The sequence below is a fragment of the Sodiomyces alkalinus genome (assembly GCF_003711515.1).
Source record: "Sodiomyces alkalinus F11 unplaced genomic scaffold SODALscaffold_6, whole genome shotgun sequence".
Lineage (NCBI taxonomy): Eukaryota > Fungi > Ascomycota > Sordariomycetes > Glomerellales > Plectosphaerellaceae > Sodiomyces > Sodiomyces alkalinus.
This window is the reverse complement of record NW_021167084.1, coordinates 2,160,448-2,179,297: the sequence shown is the minus strand read 5'-3', so window position 1 is coordinate 2,179,297 and position 18,850 is coordinate 2,160,448. Positions and strand designations below refer to the sequence as shown.

Genomic DNA, 18,850 nt, shown 5'->3' with positions numbered 1-18,850 from the left:
CTCGGGGTTTACCCTTAGGGGTAGCCTAATATACGAAGATACGGACGGAAATCGCTATATAGTTATATATTACTCTTATAAACTTAATAGAGTAAAATATAACTACCTAATCCACGATAAAAAGATATTAGCAGTTATAAGTTATCTAGCGATATAGCGGGCTAAGTTTATTAGCTATAGGTAGTTTATAGTCCTTTCCGACTATAAGGCCCTTAAGTACATTATAATACAGCGAACGCTTACTAAACGATAAAGCCGATAGGCTAATAAGCTTATATAGTTTAATTTTATACTTAAATATTGGAAGGGAAAGGATAACGCGATAGCGGACGCCCTCTCGCGTTAATAATAAGATAAGCCCTAAGATATAACGGATAAATAAGAGTAATCTCGCTATATTTAATTAATCCCCGATACCGCGATTCTACCTAGTATTCGCTATATTAATAGCGGTTAAACGATCTTTAAGGCCGACTAAAAGCTATAGCGATTATAGGATAAAACACTTACGACCGATAAATAGTATTACGGAGCTTTATCTACGGTTATTAAAGAAGAATAATAGTTCTTACTATTATTAGAATTAAAGCTATAAATAGCTAAGTGCTTAGTCTTTATAACCGGATTATTATTATTCCGTGACCGAATTTAAGTGCCCGGGTCTATTAAAGGGTTAATATTATAAGGGAGGATCGTCTAGTTAATTCACGACTTAGTAATCGGAGGATACCCCGGACACGAAAATACTATCGCTTTAGTAGCGTGTCGCTTCTTCTAGCCGAGGATAAATAAGGATATCCGATAATTTATCCGGAACTATAACGTCTACGGAAAGGGGTATATATAGAGAAATACGAAATAAGGCCTTTTACGCCCCCTCCCGGTGCTAGAACGAATACGGAGTAATCTATTAATAGACTTTATAACGGACCTACTATTAGCCGGCGAGAAGAAGGCGCGTTACCTTTAGGTTATTATAGACTATCTAACTAAGGCTATAATATTAGAAGCGATAAAGATAATAAAAGCCGAAGCTTACGCGGAATAGTTCTTATACTACTATTTCCGGTTCTATGGGATACCTAAGTCGATTATTAGTAACCGAGGCTTAAACTAGGTAAATAGGTTTTAGAAGTATTTTTATAAGCTTATATAAATATCGTATAAGCTTAGCACGGTATACTACCCCTAAACCGATAAAGTAATAGAGCGTATAAACTAAAAGTATAAGCCTATTTACGAGCTTTTATCTATTACGCCTAAAACGACTAGGATCGCCTATTACCCGTAGTATAACTAGCCCTAAATAACCGCGAGAGCTCTATAACGGGGTTTAGTCCCTTCTTCTTAGAATACGGCTACTATATCGACCCGATCTAGATAACCGAAGAGCCCCTTATAGAACCTAGAGTATTAGCGGCCTATAACTTACTACGGCGCTTATAGGAAGCGACCGAGTTTGCTTAGGCCGCGATTATATTAATATAGCTCTGGAATAAGGAGTCTATTAACTAATATCGTATACCGGCTAAGCGTTTTAAGGTTAACGACTTAGTCTAGCTATTATTAGCTAATTACTTAACTCCGCAATTATCCTATAAGCTTAATTAGCTTTATCGTAAATACCGAGTTATAAAGGTAATTAGTCTATATATAGTCGAGCTCGCCGTGCTATTATAAATCTACCCCTAATTCTATATAGACCTATTATATCGCGCGGGCGATAACCCCTTTCCGGGATAGGTAGTAAACGACCCTTAACTACCGTTTATTTAAAAGGCGACCGATAGTAAAGAATAGGAAGTCGAGAAAATCCTCTACGCGAGGACGAAGAGGCGAGGTAAGAGATTAAGACGTAAGGTATTAGTACGATAGGTAGGATACTATAAGCCTATATAGAAACCGCTAAAACTATTAGCGTAAACGCGGGTATTTAACGAGTTTAAAAGGAAATTCGGCTTAGTAATAATAAATAATAGCCTATTAGATACCTTCGCGTTATCACGATATAGAAACCGATATATAAGCGATCGTATCACGATAATCGGAAAGAGGTAAAAGTTAGATTTAGTTTAGGCCGGATAGGCCCTATACCTTAGCTACGCTTAACGCGAGCCTAGATTAATATCCTCGGGCTTAAAATCGCTATCCTTAGGATTATCGACTTTCGTAAAAGTCTTACCCTTATCGCCCCGCTATAGGTCGGAGTCTATCTTCTTAACCTTATCGTCGTCTTTATTATCGTCGTTATTATTAGGGATTATAACCGTGCTAGTAACGGTTATACCCGTAGGCGTAAAAGCCCGCCTACGCTCTATATACTATTAGAATTCGGAGATCACGATATTAGCGCGACTAAGTATAAGTATCTCCCTAAATAGCCGAGTATACTTCTTTAGCTTTATAAGACTAAGGCGCCTAAAATCTTCATCCGATAATATTAACCCCGATAAGGGAGTAGGAGTAATAGGATAGGCGTTCTTTTCCGCTACGATATTAGGAGAGATTAGGCCTAAAACTACTACCTTACCTATAACTTTATAAGGAGGAGATAAGGCTAGCTATTCCGCCTTAGTAATAACCTCCTCCGGAAATGATATATTTAGTCCCGACGCCATCTTTTCTATAACCTCTAAGGGAGGAGAAAAGACTAGCGCGACTACTATACTAGGAGCCTCCGCGGGATATATAGCTATAGGTAATATCGCCGTTATCGCTTTCTTAGCTATAAAGGTATCTTAGAATACTGCGTAGGCGTTAAGATACGGTTCTTACTCTTAAAAGAAGGTTAACGAAGCGGTCGCGACCTTAGAAAGGGAGGAGGCCTTATAAGGGCGTTCTTATTATCGTCGTTAATAAGGGTAGCTATCTCGAATAACCTCTATACGTAGCCTTTAAGGTATACTAGGAGAGGAGTATACCGGTATATCTTCGTAGAGTATATATAGTATTTCTTCCCCTAATTAGTCTAGCCACGATAAAGGTGCTTATACTTCCTATTAGCGATATCACGCGTGTAAAGGAGGTATAGCTTAGTATAAACGCTACCGGGAGGGTGCTTAGGAGGCCGACTACCCGCCGATTTCTTCTTTTTAGGCGGCGGCGAGGGCGATAACGCGAACTATTATACGGTTAGTATTGCTTTAAAGCATAAGAGTATTATACCTATATCGTTATCGGTAGCTCGCTTACTACTATTATTACCCTTATTATCGCCGGGGGCTAACGCTATCTATAAAATAATATAAGTTAGCGGAGGCTTCCTTATAATAGATCGCGAGTAAGAGACGGCTTCCTTTAGACGGAGAACTCTTAAACTAACTAAGTATTACTAATATCGTCCGAGGACGGGAGAAGTTAGAAGAGTCGTCGCTATAAGGAAGAACGAATACGTACGGAACCACTATTACTATTAGTATTATTATTAAAGGTAAGGAGGGGAATAAAGGAAAAGAGGGCCTATAAGGAAAATAGGGCCGATATATCTACGGATAGTATCTACGCAAGGGGGGCCTATATTACTATTTCGGGTATATAAATAAAGGTTAGTAGGTAACCTAAGATTTCTTTAATATCGAGGTAAGGGCGAGGTAAGATAAAAGGACGCGACTATTCCTTTATCACCGCGATATAAGGGGGAGCCGAACTATAACGGTAACGCGTGGTTATATAACCCTTAGAGGGGGAGGGGGGGATAGTGTCACGGGTTAACCCCGATATAGAGGATCCGGCTATACTCCGGATCTTTCTGACTACGCGCTTAGTTAACGGACCTATATCGCTAAGTTATCGCTACCTTATAGTTAGCCTAACGCCGTAGACTTTTCTCCTTTTTCCCTTTTCCCTCATTAGTTCTAGATAATCTATTATTACGACCTTACTTAGTGCTATAACCTGTGACTAGTCGTTTACACTAATAAGTAATAAGTCCTCGCTTATAGGTGGGTATACACCTATAAATATAATAAGGAGGGTACCCTCCTTAAGTATAAGGCACGCCTTATAGTCTAAGGGGGTTAATAAAAACGGTTAGAGACTAAAGATAACTACGCCGTAACGCTAGCCTCGTGGTCCTTCCGTATACTAATAGCGATTACCGCCCGATTTAACCTAAAGATAAGGTAGTTCGACGCCGTTAACGCGTTCGTTAACGCTAGTCTTAAAGAAGAGGTATTTATAAAGATACCGTAAGGCTATAAAGTGCTAGGTAAGGTACTATTACTACGGAAAGCCCTCTTCGGCTTAAGGGTATTGCCACTACTATAGTAAGAGGAATTTAGCGGCACGCTATAGAGGATAGGATTCACGGCCGTGCCTAATAACCCCTATATTATAATCCGCGACGGTTTAATCCTATTCTTCTACGTCGACGATATCGGACTTATATACTATAGAGACTATAAGACTAACGCCGACAACCTTAAGGCCACCCTTAAGCGAAGCTATAGGTTATTAGGAGGCGAAAAAATCCGCTAGTTCCTAGGAATTAAGGTCCTAAGGGACAGAGCTACTTATAGGCTATAGCTATTATAATCCTCCTACGTGGAGAAGATCGCGGTTAAATACTACGCAGATATACTCTGCTAAAAACCACTAAAGGTCCTATTATCTATAGAGCCGGTAATACCCCGCGATAGCACCCGCGCGTCGATTCCCGAGGTCCGCTAGTACCAGGGTATAATCGGTTCTATCCTATACGCCGCTATCATGATAAGACCCGATATCGCGTTCGCCTATTTAAAGCTTTCCTAATATAATATTAATCCCTCCTCTAACTATCTTAAGAGGGCTTAATAAATACTACTATTCCTATACTATATAAGACACTACTGCCTGGAATTCGGCCGGGATAGGCTCTTCCTAATAGTAAGTAACGCGTCTTTTAGGGATAATCCAGACCGTAAAAGTTTATAAGGATATACGATAAAGCTCTTCGGGGGAACCGTTAACTAGAAGGCGGGTAAGTAACCGACGGTCACGATGTCGTTAATAGAATCGGAACTGCTTACTCTTATAGAGGCCGCTAAAAAGACGTTATTTGTTAGCCGGATATTAAGGGATTTAGAGCTTCGGTTAGACTAATAGTAACTACAGCTATACTACGATAATTAATAGACTATTAACCTCGTTAATAAGAAGGCATAACGCCTGCGGATAAGGCTACGGCACGTCGATATATATAACTAGTAGGCGCGCTAGTTAGTATAATAAGGTCTCTTTAAGGTTACATACGTTAACACGAAGCAGATAATCACGGACGGTTTAATAAAGGTACTACCAGAGGCGGGGATTAAAAGACTATAGTAACAGCTTAATTTAACCGATTAAAAGGATTATATCGAGTAGTCTAAACGGCTACACGAAGAGATTAAACGCGCTAAAGCTAAAGCCGTAGCGACCACGAAGGCCCCCGAGGGCGTAGTAGATCCGATAGATATAGATTAAGCAGATCCGGCTAATTAGAATTAAGGAACTAATTAAGATAGAATTAAATTAAACGGTTAAATAGGGCGGATTTAGATCCCTTTTACGAGGGCGTTTTCCCCTAACTATTAATTTTACGATAGAAAAGTTAAGAGCGTTTAGTTTAAACCGAAGCCTCTGATTAGTCAGTTAACCTGAGAAGACCCACCATAACTAAGGGGGTGTATCGTATAGGCACACGGACCACGACGTGGTCTATAGAGGATCCAGGGGGATCCACACTATAACTAAGGGCTTCGGATATAATAGGGGCAGATACCGGAAAAGACCGGATAGGATCTAAATAACTTAGTACCCATAATAGAGTCTTTACCACCTAAATTAAGGGTATAAAAGACTCTCCTAGATATAACTTAATATAATACATACATACGAGATTCTGCTCTACTAAGTTAATCATTTAAGTGTCTATTTAACGTGCGATAATAACGGCGCCTCTCTTCGGTCGTGTTAATAGCACTAGGCAAGGATAGGGGATGATTGATAAAGTATCCGTATACCGTACGGAGTATAAATGAATACTTGGAAAACAAACACCAATACCTTAATAAGGTACAGCGGCCCCACACTAATTTCGAGTCAAAACCCATATTTTCACCCTTAACTCGTTTAAACACGTTATTCCTACTATAACCCTCTATCTTTAAACAGCCGTAATAATACTAGTTTAATAGCTATAGACCCCTAAATAGTATTATTCGCCGTATAAACGAACAAGGATTATATCCTTAGTCGAAATAGGGCTAACGTATCACGAGGTCGCGCGTAGGATAAGCGTATCCCTAGGGTCTATCTATAGGATATATAAGTGATAGTAAGAGTAGAAATTAGCTAGGTTACTCCCACGGCCTAGCCGGCCACGCTACCTTACTAATCGCGATATAAGGTACCTCTTTCGATTTATTAGGCAAAACCCTTTTATTTCGTGTAGGGAACTTAAGGCCTAGGCGCGCCTTACCTATTCTATAGAGATAATTAAGAGGGAGCTTATCCGTAGAGGTATCTAGCACTACCGCGCGCTTTAACGACTAGAACTAACGGAAGAGCACGCGAAAGAGAGGCTTATTTTTACTAGGGTATACGCAGGCAAAGGCCTTAATTTCTGGAAACGCGTTATCTTCTCTAATAAGAGCACTATCGCGCGCGGGCAGGGTATAAGGTAGAGTTAGGTTTTTTACGGAAAGGTAGGCTATTATCCCGGCTTAAGAACTTTATACTAACGTTTTACTAGGGCGAATGTTTACTCCCCTAAAATATATAGCCACGGCTTAAGCTAATAAGATACTCTTAGATATTCTAGGGCGCGATTTTGTATAGCGCGCGTATATCGTTATACGAGCTTTATGGTAACCCCGAATCGCCGCGCGGAGGGGTTATAGATTAAGTTATTTTATAGTGCCTTTAAGACTAGCTTCTAACTATCTACAATCCTAGTAAGATCTTCGCCTAGGATAACGCCTTTACGTATATAGCGCACGTAGTGTAAAAATAGTTATACTTATAGGCTCGAGAAAACAGGGTCGAAATCGTGGACTAGCTAGTATACTCCCCTGACCTTAACCCTATAGAAAATCTATAGAAATTAATAAAGGAGCGTATTTATAAGAAGGAACCGAACCTCGGGGATATAAAAAAGAATATCGAATCGTGGGAATTACTTATACACACCGCGGTTATAGTATAGGAAGAGTTTAAATAAGAGCTTATCTAAAGGCTAATAGCTAGTATACCGCGTAGGATTAATACTATAATTTAAAGCGAAGGGTAGTATATAAAATACTAATTATACTATTCGAGAGACCTGCTTTTCCTATACCTAGATTATATAAATACTACTAACTTTACTAAGAAATACGATATATAGAAGACTTCGAATATAGTAGTAGTGATATAGTGGTGGGGTATTTTTGGTCTGACTCGAAATTAGTGTGTACCGACTATAACCAACAGATAATAGGAGTATGCCAAGGGGATGTCCAGTACCAATGTATCAACCGAATTAATCCCGGGCGCTAGCTAAGGTACGTACCATGACACATGACACCCATGCGGCATCACGTCAAGGCGAAAACTTGAAGCGCGTTCTCCGTGAATTACTTGGATACTCGTAATTAATTGCAACTCGGAACAAGCAACGCCAACTTTTGCGAAACACCCTGATATCGCATCGCCTTGCCTCTGTTCACCGTCCAGTGCCTATCATACCGCTTGTCATAGTTATCCTAACCTTCACCTTGAAACTGCAAAATCCCCCTTTTTGTTTTTGTTTTGTACAGCAACATGCCCATTATGGCTGCGGGTCTCGACAGCCACAGGCTGGGCGCCGTTTTCCACTCTCGACCAGACATTATCGAAGGAATAAAAAGAGCAGCCGGTATGGAGATCCTTTTCCTTTTTCCTTCTTCGGACACGGGAGAAGGGGAGAACCTAGGATTACAGTTCTGACGATGCTGACAACCAACCATCAGATTCACCAGGTCGTGTGACCCTCTTCAACAACATCGCAAACTTCGTCTACGACCAGATCAACGGCTCCGAACCCGCCGCGAAACGTCGCCGAGTCGACAACGGCGTTGGCAATGGTTTTACCGCTTCCAACACGAATGGCATCAAGTCGGAGGTCGTCGTGAAATCAGAAGGCGGCGACGCTGCCGACGAGCAAGTATTGCTGGAGATCAAGGAACTCTCCGTGTCGGTACCCCAACGCAAAAAGTTCGACCTATGCTTTACCGAGAACCATTTCTACGCCCGCGCGCCGGGGACCAAAGCGCCCGTACAGGGCATCTGCCATGCCTGGACGGACATTGGTACGAAGGCCCCTCTGGCCCAGTGACTTTTCTTTTCCCCCATAGTCCCATAGTCCTATAGTCCCCCTTGTCCCCCTCCAGTTCTTTTGCTAATGGTTGTGATACTTCAAGAGTATGCGTTTTATCTGCCAGTGCCCGAAAAAGCACAAGTGCAGCACAACTACATCCTCTTCCCGCGGGGCTCTTGCCTGCCCTCCAAAACCGAGACCCCGACCGCCGAACCGCTCGTTTTCACCATCCCCGCCACAGCGCCGAAGCAAGGCACCGTCCTCGGCCCCGAGGCAGGCGACGCCACCGCCGTCTCCGACAGCTACCGCACCCTCTTCGACTGGGCTCTCACCAAACACCTCCGCTCCGCGGGGAACCCCGCCGAGATCGTCTCCGCCAACCCGGCCCGGTTCCACAGCATGGCGCGCCAGCCCCACCGGCCCAACGAGAAAGCGGTGCACGTCAAGGCCTTCCGGGGCTCCAAGGACGGGTACCTCTTCTTCCTGCCCAACGGGATCCTCTGGGGGTTCAAGAAGCCGCTGCTGTTCGTGCCGCTCACGCGCATCGCGGCCGTCAGCTACACCAGTGTCCTCCAGCGGACGTTCAACATGGTCGTCGAGGTCTTCACTGGCGAGGGCGGGGACGGGACGGAGGAGCTCGAGTTTGCGATGCTGGATCAGGAGGATTACCGGGGCATTGACGAGGCGTATGTGCGGCGGAACGGGCTGCAGGATCGCAGCATGGCGGAGCAGCGGCGGGCGAAGATGGAGCTCGCGGAGAATATGAGGAACGGGAAGAAGGGCGGCGGGGATGAAGGGGATGCGGCGCCGAATGCGGGTGATGGGTTGACGGAGCTCGAGAGGGCGCAGGCGGAGGAGGAACAGAGGCTGCAGGATGAGGAAGACGAGGAAGAAGAGGACTACGATCCGGGGAGTGAGGGGGATAGTGAAGGGGAAGGGGAGACGAGTGATGAGGGAGACGCGGAGGGAGATGACGATGCGGACATGGAAGAGGCTGAGGAATACGAGGAGGACGAGGACGAGGGCGATGAACGCTTAGCTGTCACGGGCCGATGAGATGTGGCCTGGTGCCATGGTTTCTGACCTGAGAGTACGGTTGCGCCTCGCGAGTTACTGAATGGTTTGTCATGTATAATAGACGGGGTTATCTAATGTCCATGGGGTCCCGAGTCCATCGAGCTGTGTTTCCCGAACAATATACGGAGTACGGAACCGATATACCACCTCGGCGCTAGGCCCAACTACTTCGTACGGATAGGTAGATTGATTTCGACAAGTCCGATTACGATACTAAGAAGAGTAACTCGGGACGGGAACAGGCGACCGTGCTCTGAATTAAATTATGCGAAGGCCAGGCGCAGCCATCCCCTGGTCAAGATAAAGGGGTGGTACTTCGTGTGTGACTGGTGGGTTGTGTGATAAGGTAGGTACTCCGTCCTTTGTACTTTGGAATGTACTTCGAAGTAATTTCCCTTTCGAAGGAATCTCGAAAGGCTACGGAGTACAACCTAGATCGAGCCATTCAGACCATTTAGAGGCTCGGTTAGGGACCGAGCTCGGAGCGGATACGATTAAGCCGAGTGCGAGCGTACTCGGGACGCCGGAGCTCTCGGGCCACGCTAAAACACCCAACCCACTCGTCAGCCCCTCGATCTATCACGCGAAAAGTCCGAGCAATTGATGAGACCCAACTGGCCGAGGAAGACCATCTTAGATTTGGCTGTTCCTGAGTAGAAGTTCCTTACAGAACCTAATCCCCGATGTCGTGGCTATCCCATCGGAGGATTCAGGCCCATTCAGTCCCTGATCGGTGCTTATACCCTGTGACTTGACCTTTAATGATAGAAGGAGTCGTTGACTTACGACGAAGTCTTTCGGAAAATGCGGACCGAACAGGGGTCATGATGGGGGTATGGGGCCTATGGGGCTGAGCCATTGACAAGCGACAGCCTACATTCGCTTAGGATGTTGGGGAGGGCCTACTGCCTACTCCTACTCCTTCCCCTTACGGGCCACTCTGGATGCCATTTTCTTTTAGCTTCGTGCTTTATCTTGCTCCCTCTATCGTCATCACGGCAAAGCCCTGACCTCGACTAGATCGCCCTCTCTCTCGTCTCTACGGCTCTGCCTCTCTCTCTCTCTCTCTCTCTTTTTTTTTACGCCTTAAGCCCGATCTCTACCACACCGGGGTCCGTTGGTTGAGGTTTTTACACTCTTTGACTACCCTAACGGTCTCGACTGTCTTTTCCGCTCGACAGAATCACCCTAGTCTCGCCCCTCTTCGGGCCTCTCCCAGCGACCAATGGACACAGAATACGAACCCCCGAGCTACAGCACCTGCGATGGCGTATCGCCGCGTTGCCCCGTCGAGTTCACCGTCTACGGCGACTACTTCACCACAGGCGCCTGCGCCTTCTTCGTAGCCATATACGCCGTCCTGCTCATCGCCCAGTCCTACCTCGGCTACCGCTCCAAAGCATGGTCCTACATCTCCTACCTGGCCATCGGCACCGCCTTCGAGCTGATGGGCTACGCCGCGCGCATCGCCCTCTCCTACAACCCCTGGAACTACCCGGGCTTCGTCGTCCAGCTGCTGATGCTCATCCTGGCGCCGACCCTCGTCGCCGCCGCCATCTCCATCACCTGCAAGCACCTCGTCGTGTGGTACGGCCCGCGGTGGTCCTTCCTCCGCCCCAGCCTCTACCCCTGGGTCTTTGTCGGGACCGATTTCATGTCGATTCTCATCCAGGCCGTGGGCGGCGCCGTCTCGGCCGTCGCGTCGGATAGCGAGGATATGGCGATCCTGGACGTCGGTTCGGGCCTTCTGGTCGCCGGCGTGGCTTTCCAGCTCGCCAACATGGTGTTTTGCGGCGGGTTGATGGTGTTGTATCTTCTGCGCCGCCGGCGTGGCTTGAAGAATGGCAACGGCGCGGAGCGGCTTGGTTCCTCGGCGGCGGATGACAGTGAGGGCTCCGGTGCCGAGTCTTGGGCCCCGTATCGCAAGGCGAGTCCTGAGATGAACAGGAAGGTTGAGATGTTTATTTATGCCGTTTCCGTCGCTTATTTGGCCATCATTGTTCGCTGCATTTACCGGTAGGTTTGGCGTACTCGGGCGCCCCGACCCCTCCCCCTTCTCCTTCACCCTCCGAAGAATGGCTGTCGCTCGTACTAACGCATTTCACAGTATCCCTGAAATGTCCAACGGCTGGGGTAGCGAACTGATGCAGAACGAGACGACCTTCCTCGTCCTCGACGGTGCCATGGTCCTGGTTGCCGCCCTCGTTCTGACTGTTGTTCATCCCCTATTCTTCTTCCCTTATCTCGGGAACAAGGACATCGTTGGCAAGCAGGATACTATATCCACCCCTGCAGAGCAGCATGAGATGAATGTTGTTCAACAAAGTTAGGGGCTGAGGTGTCTCTAGTCAAGTGGCCATGGCAATGTGCATTCACTTCAACTCTGTGCGTACAAAGTGTATGGTCGTTGGCCTTTTTTTATAGTTTTTTTTTTATCTTTTGTGTATATCCCTTCGGCATCTGGCGCCATTTGGTTAGTAGAGATCCTTTCTCTGCAAGTTAGTCGGACGAACAGAGGTCCTGTTTTGACAATGTCCTCCTGGAGGCGTATTTTTTCGAGTTCAACGGCAGCGTGCAATTTCAAAGATCGTTACCTACCTACATAGAGGCAAGATATCTTGTCATCATCCTGCGTCCTGTACAAGGTTTCATAGACCATGCCCCTTTCCATTGCTTGGTTACGAAATCTCGGCAACAGCAATCAATGCCAGTCAAATTGTACGACTATGCTCCGCTTCCACGTTGACTCTCAATCTCATTCTCCAGCTCCTCTTTGCTTGGGCACCACTTATCCTGCAAAGCCTTATCGAGCGTCTTCTCATAGACCTCCTTAGGCCACCACTCGCCCCAGCTCGTTAGGAAGATCTGGTCGGGATCCTCGGGGAAGTCGTCCCTAAAGAAGGCGCGCAAAATGCTTTGAGCTCCTGCAGTCCCGTCCCAGAAAAGTCAGCGTCACCAGTAGTTCAGCGGCGGAAAGGGATTAAATTCTCGGCTCGGACGCCCGAGGATAACTCACCCTCAGACACAGGCTTGGCATCAGGTATGTCCATGCTGAGCTTCGTCGCAAAGTTGCGCCCCAGGCCCGTGTCGGGGATCAGCCCAGGAGACACGGCCACGACGGCGCACTGGCCTCGAAGTTGGCGACACCACCAGTGCGCAGCCAGGAGGTTGGCGAACTTGGTCTCCGAATAGACGGTCTGGAAGGGGGTGCCGGAGCCTCCTTTGAGGTCCTCGTCCAAGGCGGCTTCAAGAAGGGAGGACAGACATGCTTTAGCGGCGGACCCACCTCAAGCTTCTCTTCGTCAAAGGACTCAGGGGACTCTATAGGGGGGGGCTTACTCGGATCGGGAACATTTCTGACGGCCCCCGAGGACACAAAGACCAAGCGCGACCGGGATTCTACAAGCTTGTCGCGAAGCAAGTGCACCAAATAATGCTGAGCTGAACACGAGCGCACATGCCCCATGGTCAGCTCCGTCTCTCACGTTTCTCCTCTCGTAATGCTAGGCAAACAGGGAAGAGAAAAGAGCGAGTAAGCGACAACAAACATACCCAAATGATTCACGACATGACTTTCACACCACTTCGACCCAAAGGGACCAGGCTTCTCCGCGCCACTGGACATGGCGGCGTTCAGCAGCAGGAAGTCGACCTTTTCATTGCCCAGAGCATCGAGAGCCTGGCGTGCAAAAGTCCGCACGTCGCGCAGGTTCGACAGCTCGAGGGGCAACACGGTAACATGGTGCTCGGATGCGTCGAAGGCCAGGGCGGCGTAGTCTTCCCGCGCCTTGGCCGCGTGGCGCGCGCCCAGGATGAAGCGGTAGCGCTGTTGTGATTGTTGGAGCAGTTGCTTGACGGCCTCGAATCCCTACAAGCGGAAGTTAGGTGTGTGCCTAGACAGAGGGCCTGTGAGGCTGCTGGCTGTGAGCAAGAACGGTGGGCCTTACCAATCCTGAAGACGCGCCTGTGGCGATGATTGTCTTGACAAGGGTCGACATTATGTGCGGTGATTTTGTTTTGTTTTGTTTGCAGGTATGTGTGTAAATGCTATGGACGGGGTGTGAAGACGAAGACGAGGTTATGTGCACTCTTATTCCTACATGGTGTGAGCGGGAGCCTGCGAGGTGTTCGACTTCCGGACATTAGGGGCGGGGTTAGGTCATGGACGTACATTGCTGATTTCTCAGCATTTGGAAAGCTGATTATTAATACATGAAAGAGCAACGACCAAGCCTTGTAGTTTTTACCCCTGACATACGCCGTGCAAATTATCCACACTTCCTAAGCGGTTGACCATGATCTGAAGAAGGAATTGGACCTATACTGGGTGTAAGTATACGACAGAAACGATCGAGTCCGCGTGGAGTTGGAGGTGAGTATCCCATGTCGAAACACATGACCAACGGGCTTGCCAAGGCCGACCTGCTTTATTATGTGAATGGACCGTACGAGGCGGTTGAGACGTGAAAGACAACATCCGCGTCTCCCATCACAAACCCGGGCCCTCCCAAGATTCTCGAGTCAGTCGCATGTAAAATGATTGCTTGTGTGGAAGGGAAATCTCGCGTTCCTTTGCGAACCCGGCTTGCTCTAACACATGAACACATCTGTTTATTCCCCCCGTCACATATCAAACAAGGTCAGCGTCTTAACCAAAGACCATGCCCGGGCGGGTAAATTGTTTTGCTCACCTCGTGTTATCTATCCTCGGCTCAGCGCACACGTTCATGGTCCGGTAATCGGTAGTAAAGCACCAGTGCACCAGACTCGAGGTCCAGGCGGCGGGCCGGCCCCGAGCCCACTCCTCCCCGACGAAGAAGTGGATGCCGCGGTCCCAGTCGCCGACCGAGCCGCCTCCCAAGTGGCGGCCCAGGACGTCCTCTTTGACCCAGTAGATTTCGAAGTAGCCGAACGGCACGCCGTCCCACATGCCGATGGCGGGGAAGGAGTGTTGGCTGTCGAGCGCATCGGCGAGGAATTGGGGGTGGTAGGAGCCCCAAAACGCCGAGACGCGTGGGATGGACATCCAGGCTTGCAAGAGCGACGTGTCGGACAGCGTGGCCGAGTGTAGTTTCTCGGGCGGCGAGGGTCCCACGGGACCGAGGTACGGGACGGGCTGAGGGGCGACGGAGGCGACGCGGAAGGAGAGGTACTGGCCGGCGCTGGGGACAAAACGGGTGTAGAAGACCTCGCCCATGCGAGGAGGCTTCGGCCGAAGGGGGTGGCGGATGCCTCCGGTCATGGTATAGACCAGAGGGCCCGGCGGGTAGTAAGTCGGTAGGTGAGAGGTGGAGTCGAAGGGCCCGGTGGGGATGGTCAGGGACTGTAACAAGACGGTGGGAGCTGGAGCCCAGGCGCCGTAGACGTCAAGGTCGGCACTGGTCGCGGCGGAGATGGCCGCTGGAGAGGACGAGCGGCTCGGGTGGTAGGAAACCGGGCGGATAGGGTCATTCCGGCTGGGCGACACCGGACGGCTACCTGGCGGGGAGCCGGGGAAAGAGGAGTTCGAGTTGCGCTTGAGGCTGAAGAGGAAGAGACGGCCCGGGACTTGCCAGAACATGCGACGGGAGACGAAGATGCGAGACCATTCGCGGCCCGAGTCGTCGACGGAGGTGCCGACGGCCGAATGGAAGCTGGCTACGAGGCCCATCCGTTCGAGCTTGGGGATGAGGTTACGGCCACGCAGGACGCCCTCGCGCTTGATGTTGATGCGCCACTCCCCCTTGGGGCGGGCATTCTCCGGAGTGTTCTTGGAGGTCTCGGTGGTCAGGTACGGGGCAGGCTCTGGCTGATGGAAGTACCAGTAAAGGGTGATCCATAGCATCATGGCGATCTGCCGGCTGGGGCTGGCAGCAGGCCTGTACTCGGAGTTGGAAGGCGTAGATGTGGTGGAGATGAAGAGGTTGTCGTTCTGGAGCGTCGGTTTCTTATAAGGGTTGATGCGTCGGCGATGGGGACGCGTTTGGTTTTCTTCTTGGCTGCGATCCTGAGCTTCGCCGGTACCTGGATGGTGAGAAGCAGCATCCACGGAATCGTCTCGGTTCCCTTCTTCGGTGTTGAGCACGACGGTCCAGCCGATGGGGAAAGCATTTGGATGAGTATTGAGCTTGTGAGATTTGAAGAATAAGCCGGCGAAAACGGGGGTCACTGTAAAGTTCTGGCCGTCAGGCAGGCGCAGCATATAAGGAGGTGACATCGTGACTGATGTAGCCGTTGGTGTCGCCATCGTTCATGCGTGGTTTTGGTGGTTCTCTTCTCGGTTTTTTGCGATGCTGAAGCGGGGAAAGGGCTCGAGAAGAAGAGAATTGCGGATGGAGTAATTGTGAAGTTTTGGGCGGGAGACCATTGAGGACGAAAAAAGGAAGAATCCTACCCAACAGGAGGACCAAGTCGAAAACGACAAAACCTCGAAATCAAAATCAAAATCTGCCCACATTGACTCGGAATCGATGCATCTCAGGACGCCGGGAGGGGAGGGGGAGGGGGGGAACACGGTTACACGACCGTAGTGAAAAGGCCTCAATCACCAAAGAAAGATGGTCTCAAGGCATTTGATGGATAGACTGAAACGGAACGTGACTGCGGTTGAAGGTGGAGGCGAGACCTGCATCGAAGTCCGAGTGTGACGGTGACGCGACGCAGCACGAAGAATGAGGCCGGGGCGGGGGCGGGCCACGATTCAGACCCAAGGTGGGGTACAAATGCTCCGTACCTTACACGCGACGTCACCGTCTGGTTGTAGGGCTCTCAGTAAGGTACCTAAGGTACCTGTCTCTTATCAGTGGCTCCGGTTGCTACAGTGGTGTACATTCGAAGTCTCATATCCTTTTTCGAGCCGGGACATCTTATCGTGGCACCACATTTCCAGTCGCTGCTTCAAGATAAGCCTTGCTCTATCCAAGGTAAGGTACATATGGTATGAGTATATATATGATGCTCCCCCGAGTCCATGACAAACCCAAACAAACCACACATGCAACACATGCTCGTTACGCCACGCGACCTGACTGCTTTCCCTCGGCCTTCCGGTCCCTCCCTCGGTTCTTCTCCTCACCCCGACGGCCCTCCTCCTCACCCTCCTCCTCATCCGCCTTGCGCTTCTTCTCGTCCTTGCTGTCTTCCCTCTCGAGCACCTCCTTGACCGCTTCACCGCCAAGGTCCTTCGTATCCTCCCAGTCCACGTCGTACTCGACCGCCACCGTCCTGATCTCCCGCCGCAGCGCGTTGGCCTCCTGGACGAGCTCCTTCCAGGCCCCCAGGTCGAACCCGCGCGCGGCGTACAGGGCCTGCTGCCGCCTCGACTCGGTCACGTTGAGCGCCTCCTTGTAGCTCAGGTCCCGGCTGATGTACAGGAACCACATGTAACCGCCGATCATGGTCGTCAGGCCGACGAGGTACGTCACCGGCTCGACCAGGTCCCAGCCGGCCTCCGTGTGGAAGGTCACGTAGTAGACCGCGCCCCACCAGCCGACCAGCGCCCCGAACCCGCCCTGCGCGAGCCGGTGCGCCCCCTTGCTCGCCAGCTGGTCGCACTCCTCCTTGATCTGCGCCTGGCCCCTGATGTGGCGCGACATCCGCCGCAGCCGCTCCCGCATGTAGTGCGTGCGGTCGTTGAAGCTCGGCACCGCCACCCGCAGCTCCGGCTCGTACCCTTCGATGCTGATGGCGAACTCGCGCCCCCGCGCCGCGTCGCAGATGAAGTCGCCAATCTCCGTGCTGCTGCTCCACCGGACCCATTTCGCCTCGGATTCCGACCGCGCCGGCTCTTCGCGGCCCAGCCCGGAGTAGGCGGCTACGTTGCCCTCGTTGTCGTCCTGGCGGATGGCGCCGCCGTGCTCGTCCCCGGACTCGTCGTCCTTGTCCCCCTTTGTCCCCTGGAGATCCCCTTCGGCGCGGAAGACGAGATTGGGGAGCCGTTCCCGCCTGCCGTCGAAAATCGGGGGGAGCTCGGCCTGGATGAGTCGCTCGAGATAGGAAAGCGGTTGCTGGGGGTGGACCAGCAGAGCGAGCGGCTCGATCCCGTCTTCATTATCACCGTCCTTTTTGGCGTCTTTGGATTCCTCCCGTTTGGCATCTTCCCTTTCGCTACTCTTGCTGTTCCTTGGTATCCGGAATGGGAGGGGCAATATCAGCTTCAGGAGTCGAGTAGGTGTGGTAAGCAGTCGGCCTGGGAAATATAATTGAGCGAGAGTCAGCAAAGCGGACGTAGCATGGTATCGTGGCAGGGTAAAAAAAAAAAAAAAATTGTTTTTGTAAAGATGGCGCCAGCCATCTGCCCATCGCAGTCCACAAAGGAAACACTCACCTCTGGTGCTGTCCCCGTTTGTTGGATCAAGGGATAACAACGAGTTGGGAAGTTTATTCGCTACGCCACCAGCTCGATGCCATGGCCGGCTATTCTGCTGCCGACGCGAGAAGGACTCGACAAACTCCTGCTCTTGTTCATCGACATCCTTTTGATTGAGGTCTCGGGCCCTCGAATCTGGCGTGTCTGGGTGGTCCTTGGTTGAGGCAGCCAAGGACCGGAGAAAAGGATGTCCGTAAGCCGGGCCAGAAACGGAACACCTTAATAAAGGACCACTTGGAGTTGCGGATGCTGAGCATATGCCTTGGCAAGATCGCCAGAGTACGCGTACAGACACGCAATGCATCTCGAGTTGGAGGGAGGGCATCAGGTGTTCTGCCCAGGAGTCAACGACTCGAAGGGGAATCTGCAACTGCGAAGTCGGAAAGGACAAGCCCCCTGTGCCCTTCAAATACCGGTGTCTTGGAACATGTACCTTTCAATGAGGCCTTCATGATGGAGGTACTTGGTCAAAATTGGTCAAAAGTTCCCGGCAGGAACAGACTGTCATGACGTCAAATGCGTTGCACGTTGAGCATTTGAGCTACCGGTACCTTAACCGATAAAGGAGAAAGTACTTCCACGTGTAGTGGATGATAGATGATTAGTCATCAAGGTCAGTTTAAAGAGGCGGTCGGTGAGCACCGTGAGATGTACGTGTAGACCGCTTCAACTCTCGACCGATTGCGGTTGCAATTTCGATGCTGACTGGCGATTTGGTCATCTCTCGAACCTCTCCCCCTTCGATTACGGTAACCTATTCGCGGACATCTGCGCATCATTCTGATGGTTTGTAGTGAATTAAATGGCAGAAACCTCTGTTAACACACCAATTCTACAGCAGATATGTGTTTGACGGGACTCGGAGGCAAGCAGTAACGATGCCAGGGCACCGGGAAATACTTCATATACACCCTCTGGCGGCTAACCAATAAGACGCGGCCTGCGACCCTAGGTAGGGCTAGGTAACTTGTGGTTGGTTAATGGCGCGGTCCGTGCGGCGCTATAAGTTGTCGTTTGAACGGGAGAACGTGAAAAGCTACGTTGTACGTACTTCGTACTTTGTACGATTAAATTGCAGGTGGCTACCTAAGGGAAGCTACCAGCTACCTTAGCCTGCTAATAAGCTT

At 49.9% G+C, this 18,850-nt stretch overlaps 5 protein-coding genes across 5 annotated transcripts; 2 read left to right on the top strand and 3 right to left on the bottom strand.

The window, feature by feature from the left end:
- The first annotated feature begins 7,600 nt into the window (after positions 1-7,600).
- SODALDRAFT_334034 (Rtt106-domain-containing protein) lies at positions 7,601-9,541 on the top strand. The gene is made up of 3 exons (XM_028612118.1): positions 7,601-7,858; positions 7,953-8,291; positions 8,403-9,541. The coding sequence occupies exons 1-3, from the start codon at positions 7,765-7,767 to the stop codon at positions 9,353-9,355; spliced, it is 1,386 nt and encodes a 461-aa protein (XP_028466073.1). The 5' UTR covers positions 7,601-7,764; the 3' UTR covers positions 9,356-9,541.
- Positions 9,542-10,242: 701 nt separating this feature from the next.
- On the top strand, positions 10,243-12,085 carry SODALDRAFT_379463 (RTA1-domain-containing protein). The gene is made up of 2 exons (XM_028615046.1): positions 10,243-11,392; positions 11,484-12,085. The coding sequence occupies exons 1-2, from the start codon at positions 10,602-10,604 to the stop codon at positions 11,704-11,706; spliced, it is 1,014 nt and encodes a 337-aa protein (XP_028466072.1). The 5' UTR covers positions 10,243-10,601; the 3' UTR covers positions 11,707-12,085.
- Positions 11,749-13,374, bottom strand: SODALDRAFT_400606 (NAD(P)-binding protein; the record flags this gene model as incomplete). The annotated part of the gene is made up of 5 exons (XM_028615322.1): positions 11,749-12,300; positions 12,393-12,620; positions 12,716-12,817; positions 12,929-13,244; positions 13,324-13,374. 5 exons carry the CDS (start codon positions 13,372-13,374, stop codon positions 12,101-12,103), a joined length of 897 nt encoding a protein of 298 aa, XP_028466071.1. The 3' UTR covers positions 11,749-12,100.
- A 544-nt stretch (positions 13,375-13,918) lies between these two features.
- SODALDRAFT_312840 (hypothetical protein) lies at positions 13,919-15,997 on the bottom strand. Its single transcript, XM_028609212.1, has 2 exons — positions 14,068-15,997; positions 13,919-13,997 (listed from the first exon to the last, which is right to left on the bottom strand). Exons 1-2 carry the CDS (start codon positions 15,600-15,602, stop codon positions 13,988-13,990), a joined length of 1,545 nt encoding a protein of 514 aa, XP_028466070.1. The 5' UTR covers positions 15,603-15,997; the 3' UTR covers positions 13,919-13,987.
- A 180-nt stretch (positions 15,998-16,177) lies between these two features.
- Positions 16,178-18,232, bottom strand: SODALDRAFT_312836 (hypothetical protein). Its single transcript, XM_028609211.1, has 2 exons — positions 17,682-18,232; positions 16,178-17,543 (listed from the first exon to the last, which is right to left on the bottom strand). The coding sequence occupies exons 1-2, from the start codon at positions 18,046-18,048 to the stop codon at positions 16,366-16,368; spliced, it is 1,545 nt and encodes a 514-aa protein (XP_028466069.1). The 5' UTR covers positions 18,049-18,232; the 3' UTR covers positions 16,178-16,365.
- Between the last annotated feature and the right edge of the window lie 618 nt (positions 18,233-18,850).

Excerpts from the sequence above, each read along its gene's own strand:
- SODALDRAFT_379463 (XM_028615046.1), top strand. The coding sequence starts at position 10,602 with ATGGACACAGAATACGAACCCCCGAGCTACAGCACCTGCGATGGCGTA. Across the intron at positions 11,393-11,483 it reads ATTGTTCGCTGCATTTACCG|TATCCCTGAAATGTCCAACG; the intron begins GTAGGTTTGGCG and ends CGCATTTCACAG.
- SODALDRAFT_312836 (XM_028609211.1), bottom strand. The coding sequence starts at position 18,048 with ATGCCCTCCCTCCAACTCGAGATGCATTGCGTGTCTGTACGCGTACTC. Across the intron at positions 17,544-17,681 it reads AAACGGGGACAGCACCAGAG|GCCGACTGCTTACCACACCT; the intron begins GTGAGTGTTTCC and ends TATATTTCCCAG.
- SODALDRAFT_334034 (XM_028612118.1), top strand. The coding sequence starts at position 7,765 with ATGCCCATTATGGCTGCGGGTCTCGACAGCCACAGGCTGGGCGCCGTT. Across the intron at positions 7,859-7,952 it reads AGGAATAAAAAGAGCAGCCG|ATTCACCAGGTCGTGTGACC; the intron begins GTATGGAGATCC and ends ACCAACCATCAG. Across the intron at positions 8,292-8,402 it reads CCATGCCTGGACGGACATTG|AGTATGCGTTTTATCTGCCA; the intron begins GTACGAAGGCCC and ends TGATACTTCAAG.
- SODALDRAFT_312840 (XM_028609212.1), bottom strand. The coding sequence starts at position 15,602 with ATGGCGACACCAACGGCTACATCAGTCACGATGTCACCTCCTTATATG.